At 42.1% G+C, this 13294-nt stretch overlaps 1 protein-coding gene across 1 annotated transcript in view; it reads left to right on the forward strand.

Moving 5' to 3' along the window:
• Positions 1–13294, forward strand: part of capn12 (calpain 12) — a 163795-nt gene that overhangs the window by 55626 nt on the left and 94875 nt on the right. Inside the window, exons 6-7 of the mRNA XM_028796315.2 lie at positions 4746–4829; positions 11286–11371. Coding sequence (XP_028652148.1) covers positions 4746–4829; positions 11286–11371 — 170 coding nt within the window. The remainder of the gene's footprint in view (positions 1–4745; positions 4830–11285; positions 11372–13294) is intronic.

The following is a 13294-nucleotide window of genomic DNA, read 5'->3' on the forward strand; positions in this document are numbered from 1 at the left end:
TTCAGTTTGGAATACCACAGTCTGACTAATCTACACTATTATTCTGTGAAGTAAGGAAATCTTTCAAATGAATAATTGTGCTTGAGTTATGTATGCCACAAGTCCAAAGAATAGGTGGGAGCTGTAGGTAGGAAAGCTGAGCCAAAGTGCAAAAAAGGCAGGCTTCAGATTTCTTATGACATTCTCAAAGCTGCTTAAAAAAATGCAAAAAATAAACATTTCTCTAACTTAATTGAAAAAAAATCTCACTGGCTTAAAGTTCTTTTCAATAACCTCAATACACTACTAGCGCCCCTCCTATAGGTGTTACTGAGGTTACCACTGAAACTTGTGTGTGCTTTTGAGAACTTCATTGACAAAAAAAATAATAAACTCAGGTCACAGATTTCCCTGCCATCATGCAGTTCTTCTGTGTTACCTCCACCATCTTATTCTTTTCTTCAGTTTGAGTCCATTTCCACTTCTTGGGTGTATGATGTTGTTTCTTAGATGAAGCCATCATTGTGCTCCCTTGATAGTCTACCCATATGCCTTTTTAAAGAAGTCCTGAAAACCGTTGACCCCGGGATATTAACTACCATTAGACTAGACTAGTTTAGAACCCATCTTAGTTGACACACCACATCATCTTCGTTCTTCTATCATTACTGGTATTACTTTCTCTGGTAAAAACATTCCTCTTTCTATATCTGTCACTAATTTGGGTGTTAAAATGGATTCTCAACTCACTTTTGACACCCATATTAAATATCTTTGTAAATCCTCTCTTTATCATCTCAAGAACATTGCTAAACTCCGCCCTATACTTACCCTGGCGGATGCAGAGTGGCTTGTTCGTGCCTTTGTCTCCTCCAGGTTGGATTATTGTAATGCACTTTTTATCGGGATTCCTGGTAAGAGTATCCAGAGACTCCAGGATATTCAGAACTGTGCTGCCAGAATTTTGATGACGGTGCAAAAGTATGACCACATCACTCCTATTTTGAAAAACCTTCATTGGCTCCCTGTTTCACTTAGAATAGAGTACAGTGATCCCTCGCTATATCGCGCTTCGCCTTTCGCGGCTTCACTCTATCGCGGATTTTATATGTAAGCATATTTAAATATATATCGCAGATTTTTTGCGGGTTCGCGGATTTCTGAGGACAATGGGTCTTTTAATTTCTGGTACATGCTTCCTCAGTTGGTTTGCCCAGTTGATTTCATACAAGGGACGCTATTGGCAGATGGCTGAGAAGCTACCCAACTTACTTTTCTCTCTCTCTCTCTTGCGCTGACTTTCTCTGATCCTGACATAGGGGGTGTGAGCAGGGGGGCTGTTTGCACACCTAGACGATACGGACGCTCGTCTAAAAATGCTGAAAGATTATCTTCACGTTGCTATTTTCTGTGCAGCTGCTTCCTGAAGCGACATGCTGCACGGTGCTTCGCATACTTAAAAGCTCGAAGGGCACGTATTGATTTTTGCTTGAAAAACAAACTGTCTCTCTCTCTCTTTGTCTGCTCCTGACGGAGGGGGTGTGAGCTGCCGCCTTCAACAGCTTTGTGCCGCGGTGCTTCGCATACTTAAAAGCCAAACAGCCCTATTGATTTGTTTGTTTTTCTCTGTCTTTCTGACAGACTATGCTCCTGACGCGCACTCCTTTGAAGAGGAGGATATGTTTGCATTCTTTTAATTGTGAGACAGAACTGTCATCTCTGTCTTGTCATGGAGCACAGTTTAAACTTTTGAAAAAGAGACAAATGTTTGTTTGCAGTGTTTGAATAACGTTCCTGTCTCTCTACAACCTCCTGTGTTTCTGCGCAAATCTGTGACCCAAGCATGACAATATAAAAATAACCATATAAACATATGGTTTCTACTTCGCGGGTGGCTCTGGAACGCAACCCCTGCGATGGAGGAGGGATTACTGTATAAGGTTTCTCTCCTTACTCATCAGTGTATTTATGGGCATGCCCCCCATTATTTACAGGAACTCCTTACCCGTCATACTTCTTCACCTACCCTCCGCTCTATACACATTAACACTCTTCAAGTTCCCAGAACTAAGCTCAGCAGCATGGGTGACAGGGCCTTTTCTTCTGTGGCGCCGAGACTGTGGAACGCCCTCCCGGATTACCTGAGAGCCCCAGAGTCGATTGATGTTTTTAAACGAGATTTAAAAACTTATCTTTTTAGAAAGATATTTTATTATTGAAGTATTTTATAGGTCTTTGTTTTATTACTTTATTTTACTCTGTAGCACTTTGAGATTGTTTATTTAAAGTGCAGTATAAATAAAATTTATTATTATTATTATTATTATTATTTTAGACTCTTCTCCCCACAAAATTTTGTGAGATTCTAAAAAGCCCCTGGATCCTGAAAAAAGTTCCTACAGAAAACATTCCTAATGTTTGTACAAAATTTACCCTTAACAAGTTTCTAACTGTGTCCCCGTGTTCTTGTTGAACTCATGTTAAAGTCACAGTCTCGATCCACTGGATTAATACCCTTCATAATTTTAAACACTTAAGTCATGTCATCTTTTAATCTTCGTTTGTTTAAACTATAAAGGGTCAACTCTTTGAGTCTCTTCTCATAACTCAACCCCTGTAGTCCTCAATCAGCCTCGTCGCTCTTCTATGGACCTTTTTCTTGTGCTGCTATGTCCTTTTTGTAGACTGGAGACCAAAACTGCACACAGGACTCCAGATGAGGCCTCACCAGTGTGTTATAAAGGTTGAGCAGAACCTCCTTGGACACATCAGGGCGCTATATAACCTGACATTCTGTTTTGCCTTCTTAATGGCTTCTGAACACTGTCTGGAAGTCGATAGCTTAGAGTCCACTGTGACTCCTAAATCCTTCTCATACGGTGTGCCTTCAGTTTTTCAGAACTCCTATTGTGTACTCAAACCTTACATTTTTACATCCTACATATAATACTTTACAGTTACTGACACTAAATTTCATCTGCCACACATCTGCCCAAGCCTGCATGTTGTCCAAGTCCCTCTGTGATGACTCAATGGATTCCAGATTATCTGCCAATCCACCTATCTTGTTGTCATCTACAAACTTAAGCAGCTTGTTACTTATATTCCTATCCAAATCATTTATATCCATCCATTATCCAACCCGCTATATCCTAACTACAGGGTCACGGGGGGCTGATAGAGCCAATCCCAGCCAATACAGGGCGCAAAGCAGGAAACAAACCCTGGGCAGGGTGCCAGATTACCGTAGGGCGCGCGCACACACACACACACACACACACACACACACACACTGGGGACAATTTAGGATCGCCAGTGCACCTAACCTGCATGTCTTTGGACTGTGGGAGGAAACCGGAGTACCCGGAGGAAACCCACACAGACAAATCATTTACATACACAATATTAAAAATAGCAGTGGCCCCAGCGCTGACCCCCTACTGGACACCACTCTGAACATCAGCCAGTTCTGGTAGGGTTCTTCACAGCATCACTCTGCTTCCTGCATTTTAGCCAATTTTGCACCCATCTACAAACCACAACCTGAACTCCCACTTCTTTTAGTTTGATGCCCAACGTCTCATGTGGCACCTTCTCAAATGCTTTATGAAAGTCAAGATGAGTAATATCATATGCTTCACTTTGATCATATCCTTTTGTTGCTTCCTCATAAAATTCCAGCATATTAGTAAAATATGACTTCCCTCTTTCGAACCCATGCTGACCGTTCAGTAAAACTCCCATTCTCGCTCAATCTTTTCCTTAATTCCTTCCATTAATTTACCTGAGATGTGTGGTAAGCTTACCGGCCTATATTGTTTTCTCATTGAATTGCGTATTGTTGTTATTGTCTTTTGTCCTTGTTCATTTCATGTGTTTCTAATGTATGTACTTTTTGGCCTACTCCGTAGTCCAAAGATATGCAGGTTAAGTAAATTGCTGGTTGGGGTGTGTGTGTGTTCGCCCTGTGATAGACTGGTGCCCTGTCCAAGGTTTGTTCCTGCCTTGTGCCCAGTGCTTGCTGGGGTAGACTCAAGCAGACCACTGCAACCCATTTCAGGACTAAACAGATTAGAAAATAATGGACTGACTGTGCAGCACTTTGTTACAACTTTTACAAATATGCTTAATAAATAAAATTACATGACTTGATTGCTGTCAAGTGTTGCACTCCTGAATCTTTATCAGATTTGATCCCAATCCCATCATGCAGTGTAGCCCTTCAGCTTTATTCCTGTTAGGTAAGAAATAGTGGAAGCTCAACTGTGCTTGGTCCTGTGAGATAAAAGTCTCCATCACTTGCAAGGATTTTCTGATCAGATATTGGACACCCAGTGATGTCATATAATTCAAGGCATCAAAGGTTTCAACTGTGCTGTTTTGACAAATCACATTCCAGCATTAAAGAACTGCAGAACTCCATTATCTGACAAGATCAACACTCTAGTCTTTAAAGCTGCAGCATCCTCATAAACTAACAAGACTTTACCTGTCTCTCATAAAAGTGGCAAAATGTTGATTTCTGGCAATGTCAGCCTTCATAGAAATAAGACTGCAGGTCCAACCGACATTTTTAAGATTTCTAATGTTATATCATCAAAATTTCAGAGAAATAAATCAAGACATCCTTTGGCTGAGTGGCTCAAAAACTGTAAGGATTGTGCACCTGAATCAGATTAAGTGTACCTGAGAGATTTATTGTTGTTGTTGTTATTATTATTATTGTTATTGTTATTATTATTATTATTTTGAAACTATCTTTCCAGGCAGCAAATGTTGGTGAGGTCGGTATGGAAACTCCAGAAGGTTTGGTCAAAGGTCACGCCTATTCCATTACGGGTACCACCACAGTAAGTAGCTATGGTCTCATATAAATTGTTTTGTGCAATACTGATTTACAATTTTAATTTTTATGACCTATAAATATATAAACTCTGCTAATCAACTATACTTTCTCCTGTTAAGAGAAGTCCTCTATATTCAGGTAATGTATATAAAAAAGTGAGCCTGAACTGTCCTCATCATTAAACCAGATGTACTGTAAAAGAAAGAAAGAAAGCCCACCACTAAAAATACATTAAACAGAATATAAACGTTACCCTAATAGCAGAGGAAGCCATTCTTTGCCTTCACTGGGGAGCTCCCTCTATTTAAAGATTTACAGCCAGCCCCCTGTTAACCATTTACTCACCTTTCTTCCTTTATAGTTCAGAGCAGTGAATTCTTTTTTAAACAACCACAACATCCTGAACCCAAGAACACCCCATTAAGACTGACAGCACATGGCTTCTTCACATAGATGGAGCAATCATGTGATGTACAAGATTTGTTACGAATTTTATTCCATCTCCATCAAATCCATATTTTTTTCCAAAATATTCCACCTTTCCTGGAATGTGTTTGCCGATCTCTATCTAAGCCACCAGGACAGCTCACAAGATTTCATAAATCCAGGTGAAGATAGGGGTAGTTTCCTAAATTATTAAAAAAATCCTTTTATTCCTACTCATTAGAATATGAACAAATTAAAGTCCCTTTGAGGGTTTCGAGTCGGTTGGCACTGTCTTCCTACTCTGAGGTCCTTGATAAATATGGGCACCAACTTCTAGGCTTTGTTTATGACTCACTGAACTGAGTCTTACTTCTACCAGCACCAAGTAAACTCATGCAAGTCTTGGACTTCTGACTTTCTTTATTTTTCAATTCAATTCAATTCAATTCAATTTTATTTGTCATTTAGCAGAACATCCAAGATGTGCTGCAGAACGAAAATACGATGCACAAGACATTAATAAAAACACATAGTTAAAATCAGCCTACAATAAAATACTAAAATGCTTCATTTAAAAGACGAACGGCAGTAGGAAAAAAACTGTTTTTAAACCTGGTAGTTCTACATTTCAGGCTGCGGTACCTTCTGCTTGAGGGCATGAGGGAAAAGAGTTCAGAGGCAGGATAAGTAGGGTCTCTAGAAATCCGCACAGCTCTGGCCAGACAGCGTTGTTTTGCCAAATCTTGTACATTAGGCAACGGGGCTCCAATGATCCTCTCCGCAGCCCTCACCACTTTCCTCAGTGCTTTCCAGTCCGAAGCGCTGCAGCTCTCCTGCCACAGAGAGCTGCTGCTGGTTAGCACGCTCTCTATGGTCCCTCTGTAAAAAGTGGTGAGGACTGACTTACTGAGATGGGCCCTCTTTAGCCTCCACAGAAAGATCAAGCGCTGGTGAGCTTTCTTGATGACGGAGGAGGTGTGCAGGGACCAGGTGAGGTTGTTCGTCACATTAACTCCCAGGAACTTAGTAGACTGCACAATTTCCACAGCAGTGTTCTTAATGTAGACCGGGATGTGTATCAGCTGTTTCTTCCTGAAGTCGATCACCAGTTCTTTTGTTTTTTCGACATTCAGTATCAGATTGTTTTTATCACACCATTCCACAAATGACTTCACCTCCTCTCTGTAATCCCCTTCCCCGTCACCTCGAATGAGACCCACCACTGTTGTGTCGTCCGCATACTTAATAATTTGGTTTGTGCTGAACTTGGCACAACAATCGTGGGTCATGAGCGTGAAGAGGAGGGGACTTAGAACACACCCCTGTGGAGAACCTGTGCTCAAGGAGATGGTATCTGATTTATTCTTTCCTACCCGTACGTACTGTGGCCTATCCATTAGAAAGTCCAATATCCAGTTTTGCAGAGGTATGCCCAGTCCCAATGGGCCAAGTTTGCTGATCAAATTCTGAGGGATGATGGTATTAAAAGCCGAACTAAAATCAACAAACAACATGCGGACCATAGCGTCTCTATTCTCCAGATGTTCCAATGAAAAATGGAGTGCAATAGATATGGCATCCTCTGTGGCACGGTTGGAGCGGTAGGCGAATTGGAGTGGGTCAAAAGAGGAGGGTAGGACAGAAGTAATGTGGTCCTTGATCAGCCTCTCAAAACATTTCATCACTATTGATGTTAAGGCTACAGGGCGATAGTCATTCATGGTTGTGACTATGGGTTTTTTCGGAACTGGGATGATTTCTGAGGTTTTAAAGCAAGATGGCACAACAGCTTGACACAGAGAGATGTTAAATATATCCGTAAGGACATGTGTCAGCTGCTCCGCACATCCTTTGAGTACACAACCTGGTATCTGGTCTGGTCCCGCAGCTTTCCTTGGATTAATTCTCCTCAAAGTCCGTAGAACATCATCCGGTTCCAGACACAGTGCCTTCTCATCAGGATGAGGGGTGGCCTTCACTGGTGATGTATCATTTAATGCTTCAAACCGTCCAAAGTACTTATTTAGGTCATTCAGGAAGTTGAAGCTATCATCACAGGGGTAAGAAACTGTTTTGTAATCTGTCACAGATTTAATCCCCTGCCACAATCTTCTGCTGTTCCTGTGATCTTGAAAATGACTCTCTATTTTCTTTCCATGAGCCCTTTTAGCTCTTCTAATAGCTTTATTTAGGTTGGCTCTTGCTGTTCTAAGGGCAGCTATATCTCCAGATTTAAAAGCACAGTTTCTCTCTTTCAGCAAAACTCGCACCTCAGCAGTCACCCACGGTTTATCGTTTGCCCTGACAATGATGTTTTTGGTGACGCAGACATCCTCCATGCACTTGTTTATGTAGCCAAACACAGCCTCTGCATATTCATTTATGTCTATCCTTTGATCTGTGGTAGCTGCCTCACTGAACACAGACCAGTCGGTGCACTCAAAACAATCCTGTAGTGCATTCATGGCTTCTTCTGGCCAAACTCTCACCTGTTTGAGTGATGGTTTTGATCTGATGAGCACAGGTCTATATGCTGGGATTAGCATAATAGAGATGTGGTCTGATGAGCCAAGATGGGGACGTGGGGATGCTTTGAATGCTCCTTTAATGTTGGTGTAGACATGATCCAATATATTGGTTCCTCGAGTTGCAAAATCCACATGTTGGTAAAAATGGGGTAAACCTCTCTTCATGTTTGCCTGGTTAAAATCCCCAGCAACGATGACTACTCCCTCTGGATGTGTGGTTTGCAAATCGTTGATACAGTGGCAGAGTGTGTCAATGGCTGCCTTGGTGTCAGCGTCAGGGGGAATATAAACAGCTACTATAAGTACAACGGAAAATTCCCGTGGCAAATAAAAAGGCCGGCATTTAACTACCAAAAACTCAGTGTCCGGAGAGCAACATGTGTGGATTATTTTTGAGTCAACACACCATCTGTTGTTTATGTAGATGATGATACCTCCGCCCCGTGTTTTGCCGCTGAGACTGCTGCTCCTGTCTGCCCGATGAATCGTTAGCCCCTCCAGGCTAATAGCAGTGTTGGTTGTGGAGTCGGTGAGCCAGGACTCCGTAAAGACAAAAGCACAGCAATCCTTAATCTCCCGCTTCGATGTTAAATCCAACCGAATGTAGTCCAATTTATTCTCCAGTGAGCGGATATTTGCCACCAAGATCGATGGTAGTGGCGTTCTGCATGGATTAGCTTTAGCTTTAACGCTGAGCCCACCGCGGACACCTCGCTTTTGTTTACGCATACACCGCCGCCGTCTTGTTCTCGAGGCGCGGATAGCACAGGTAGATAATATGGGTGCTAGACTGGCCTCACCGCTCGTCCGCAGCAGTCCAAATTCTTTCAGTAGAACCATGGTATTTGGATTTACTAGTCCTTTATCCTGTTCCGTACCCAATGACAGAAGGTTTAGACGAGTATATGTCTGAATTTCCATGTTGAGTGACATTAAATCACTATAAAGAATGTGTTTTTATCATGAGCCCGTGCAGCCGCAGCCTGCGTGGCGCCGCCAGTCTATTAGTGTCTCCCCTCAGCCCATTCCCAGTTGGCACAAACCACCTTGTATTGCTAATTGAAGATGTGGCACCTTTTGCTTGCTGCTTGGCATAAGGGGGATAATGACATGAATTTTAACTTTCTGTAGCCAACATCTTGATTTTCACATTTTAGCTGAACCCGTAATTTATCGCTTTATATGTCAATGTCAATTTATTTATATAGCACATTTAAAACAACATAGGAATGCTATGGCCAAAGTGCTTTACAATAAAAGAAGAAAAAAAAACATACAATTAACATAAATAACATAAATAGAAATAAAATAAATGAACATAAATAAAATAAATAATAAGCAGATTAGGTGCATTGGTGATTCTAAATTGGCCCCAGTGTGTGCTTGGTGTGTGGGTGTGTTTGTGTGTGTCCTGCGGTGGGTTGGCACCCTGCCCGGGATTGGTTCCTGCCTTGTGCCCTGTGCTGGCTGGGATTGGCTCCAGCAGACCCCCGTGACCCTGTGTTCGGATTCAGCGGGTTGGAAAATGGATGGATGGAAGAAGTAAGATCACAATGAGGAAACCATCAGTATTACTGAAGGTCACGGAAAGTAAGTGAATAGAAATGAGTCTTTAATCTCGTTTTAAACCATTCAATTGTAGACGACTCCTTTATGTGATGAGGTAAAGAGTTCCACAGGCAAGGAGCAGCAGCTGCACAATCCCTGTCTGTCCCCCTTAGTTTTACACTTGATACGAGGGACAACAAGAGACAACTGACCAGAAGATCTAAGCACTCTAGATGGTTGGTGTAAAGCACACAATTCAGATAAATAGCAACAAGATTTTAAAATCAATTTGAAAACTGACAGGCAGCCAGTGTAAAGAAGCTAATGTTGGAGAAACAGATTCAGACTTTCTTGCCCCAACCAGAAAGCGAGCGGCAGCATTCTGGACCAACTGTAACCTGCGTATCGGGGATTTGTTAATCCCAGAATACAGCGAGTTGCAGTAATCAAGGCAAGAAAAAATAAAAGCATGAGTAGCTTTCTCAAGATCCCTAGAAGATAAAAAAGGCTTGATCTTACCTAAAAGATGAAGCTGGAAAAAGCAACTCTTGACTACTGAATTAACCTGTTTCTCAAAAGAGAGGTTACTATCAAAAATAACACTAAGATTGCGGACTTGAGGTTTGCAAAAGACAGAGAAAGAGCTGAGAAGTCCAAGACCAATTTGGGCTTTAGCTGATGGACCCATACTTTTGATCTTAAGAGCAGTACAGTGATGAAGTAGGTAGCACGATTGCCTCCCAGATCCATCATCTTGGTTTTACATCCCAATCATTGCCCATGTGGAGTTTGTACATTCTTTCCATGTCTATATGTGTGTCCTCCCACATCCCTGTAAACATGCAGGTTAAGGGCATCTGGTGATTTCAAACATATGTGCTTGAGCAGCCCTTATCATGACTGGTTCCTGCCTTGTTCCCAGAGTTGCTGAGATAGGTTCCAGCTTTCCAAATGCCTAAAATGGATTAAACAAGTTTGAAAATGTTAGAACACTTTTGATGAGAACAGGTCCTTCAACCCAGTCAATCCTATTCAACCGATTGCTTGAAAATTACATAGTTGATCCCTGTTTTCTGCCAAGAAAGGATTCTTTTCACCATTCCTCTTAGACGTGGATCAAGAAATGGATGGATGGGTGTTATTCTGTCTTCCACCTGTGACAGATAAGGGGCGCTGTATTCCCCTTGAACCCTCAGACCAGACACCAGATAAAAGTCCAAATGTTATTTTTATTATAATAACAATGTGCACAAAGCACCCTTCACTCCACAATACTTCAATAATAAATCAATAATTAATTACAATACACAATCACAATCCTCCACACCTCCCAGCAGCTCAGTCACCCTTCCTCCCAACTCGGCTCAACCCTGGGATCTCCCACAGTCCTTCATATAGTTCTTGACCTGGAAGTGTTTCTCTTCTCACCATCCATGTGACTGGCAACACTTCCGGGTCAGATGAAAACTCCTTTTTTCTTCAACCCAGAAGTACATCATTTCTTCTGTCCATGTGACTGGGACGTACTTCCGGGCTGTAGGGAAAATAGTCCTCGATCCTCCCTGCAGCATCCTCTGGCGGCCCCCATGGTTTCCAGCAGGGCTGTGAATAAACACTCCATTGTCCATGATTCCCTGCTGGCATTCAGGGCACCTCCATGCTGCAGGGAGGGCTCCATCTAACGGCCTGGGAGTATTGGCCGGGATGAATGGCCAGCCATATACCACACACCATTGCTATGTTGTCCTATTGTGATTTTCTGCTGTTAATGTGCTTCACTTGTAAAGCTCCTTTCTTTCACTTGTCAGGTATACCTCAAGCTCTTCCTGGAATTTACCATTGCTGCGCTTTCTGTGCTTTCCATGTTTTTCTTCGCTGCTTAGTTTGCTTATTTAATATGATATTGTAAGCCAGTTTATACAGAACAAAGACTGATTGAGTGATTGCACTTTTTTCAGGTTCAAAACAATTCGGATTGCACATCCTTGCTGAGAGTTAGGAATCCATGGGGGTTTGTGGAATACAAAGGAGCTTGGAGTGACAAGTACGTGAAACTGTTCCTTTTTTTCAGTAAGCTCTTTTGGAGACCCAGGCCATGTAACTTTTACTAACATCTAGGGAAGGAGATTAGGGGAGAATTGTATTGGGGGGCTGCACTGCTGGTGTTTTATTTTTATTATTATTATTATTATTATTAATGTACAAGTCACTAGAAAGCATAATGTAATGAGGACAGGAGAAGGTCATCTGTATGTTTAACTCATCATTGCCACTCCTCAAAACTGGATAACCTTCATTCCACAGCTGCACCTGAATGTCCTGACGATGCAAATCTAGAAAGGAAGTAAAAATAAGTCACACCCATGCGAGCATCTGACAGTGCAGCTACCATTAAACACCTCAACATGGACGCTGTCCTCACTCTGACAGAGGTAGTCTGAAGAGGCATAGAGCAACCATTGTTCCAAGCTTTTTGAATTGTGGAATTAATGCCAAAAAGAGCAACCTGGAGACATCTTGTCTGCTGTCCAGTCCAACACTCTTGACCATCCCTACAAAAGTGTATGATCCAGGGCAATCTATTGAGTATGAAACTAATAAATATACTGTAAGAAAATAGACTAAGAAGAAAAAAGGTTTTGGGGATCCACCTCATATATCATCAACAGCAATTATCGCTCTCAAAAAAAAAATGCCAGAGTAATGGCTGGTGTGGAATCCACAGCAGGACTGACTCGTAAGATGAGGTGGATGAGTTTTATAGGTACTGGGCAGGAAGAGGCGGGTCCATGAGGGATGGGGTGTAAGTGATGTCAGCATGGAGGTGTGGTCAGGATGGGAGTGCGGGGAGCTGGAAGTGTTTTAGCTGGACTTCCCTTCTGGCGATCTGTAGGAGAAGGAGAAGAGACATTAGTTCACTTTATCAACCCCTGACTCCGCGTCATACCCTTAGTGAAGCCCTTAGACTGCCTCCCATGCGCACGTGTGTGAAAATATATAAACTCACATGCAGCGAGTTCAGAAAGTATTCAGACTCCTTTACTTTTTTAGCATTTTGCTAAGTTGCAACCTTATGTTAAAATCGTTTAAATTATTTTTTCCTCATTACCCAACACTCAATACCCAATAATGAGAAAGCCTAAACAGGATTTTAGGAATTTTTGCAAATTTATTATTAATAAGAAACTGAAATATCCCATTGACACAAGTATTCAGACTGTTTACTCAGTGCTTAGTTGAAGCCCCTTTGGCCAGCCTGGAGTTTTCTTGGGTTTGATGCAGCAACCTTCACCCACCTGTATTTGAGGATTGTCTGCTATTCTTCCCTGCAGATCCTCTCAAGCTCTCTCAGGTTAGATAGGGACTGTTAGTGGACAGCTATTTTCAGGTCTCTCCAGAGATGTCCAGTTGGATTCAAGTCTTCTTCTGCCTTGACAATTCAAAGACTTTCACTGAGCTGTCCCCACAAGCCTTTGTCTTTGCTTTCTGCGTAGGGTCATTTCTCTGTTGGATGTCAAACCTTCAGCCCACTCTAAGGTACGAGAGTGCTCTGGCAAAGGTTTGTGTTATTGATATCTTAGTACTTTGCTCCATTCACCTTTCCCTCAATTCTGTTTAGTCTCCCAGTTCTTGATAAATTCCCAACAGCATGAAGCTGCTACCACCAAGCTGCCATGGTGGAATAGTTTTGTGCAGATGAAAAGCAGTGTCTGATTTCCTCCAGGCATAACACTAACCTTGGTTTCATAAGAGAAGAGAATCTTGGTTCCTCACAGTCTGAGAGTCCTTTAGGTTGGACGGAGACCATCAGTGTCCTGCTGTTTTAAGGTCTCTCCAGAGATGTCCAATTGGATTCAAGTCTTCTTCTGCCTTGACAATTCAAAGACTTTCACTGAGCTGTCCCCACAAGCCTTTGTCTTTGCTTTCTGCATAGGGTCATTTCTCTGTAGGATGTCAAACCTTCAGC

This window comes from Erpetoichthys calabaricus, chromosome 1 (assembly GCF_900747795.2).
Source record: "Erpetoichthys calabaricus chromosome 1, fErpCal1.3, whole genome shotgun sequence".
Classification (NCBI taxonomy): Eukaryota; Metazoa; Chordata; class Cladistia; order Polypteriformes; family Polypteridae; genus Erpetoichthys; species Erpetoichthys calabaricus.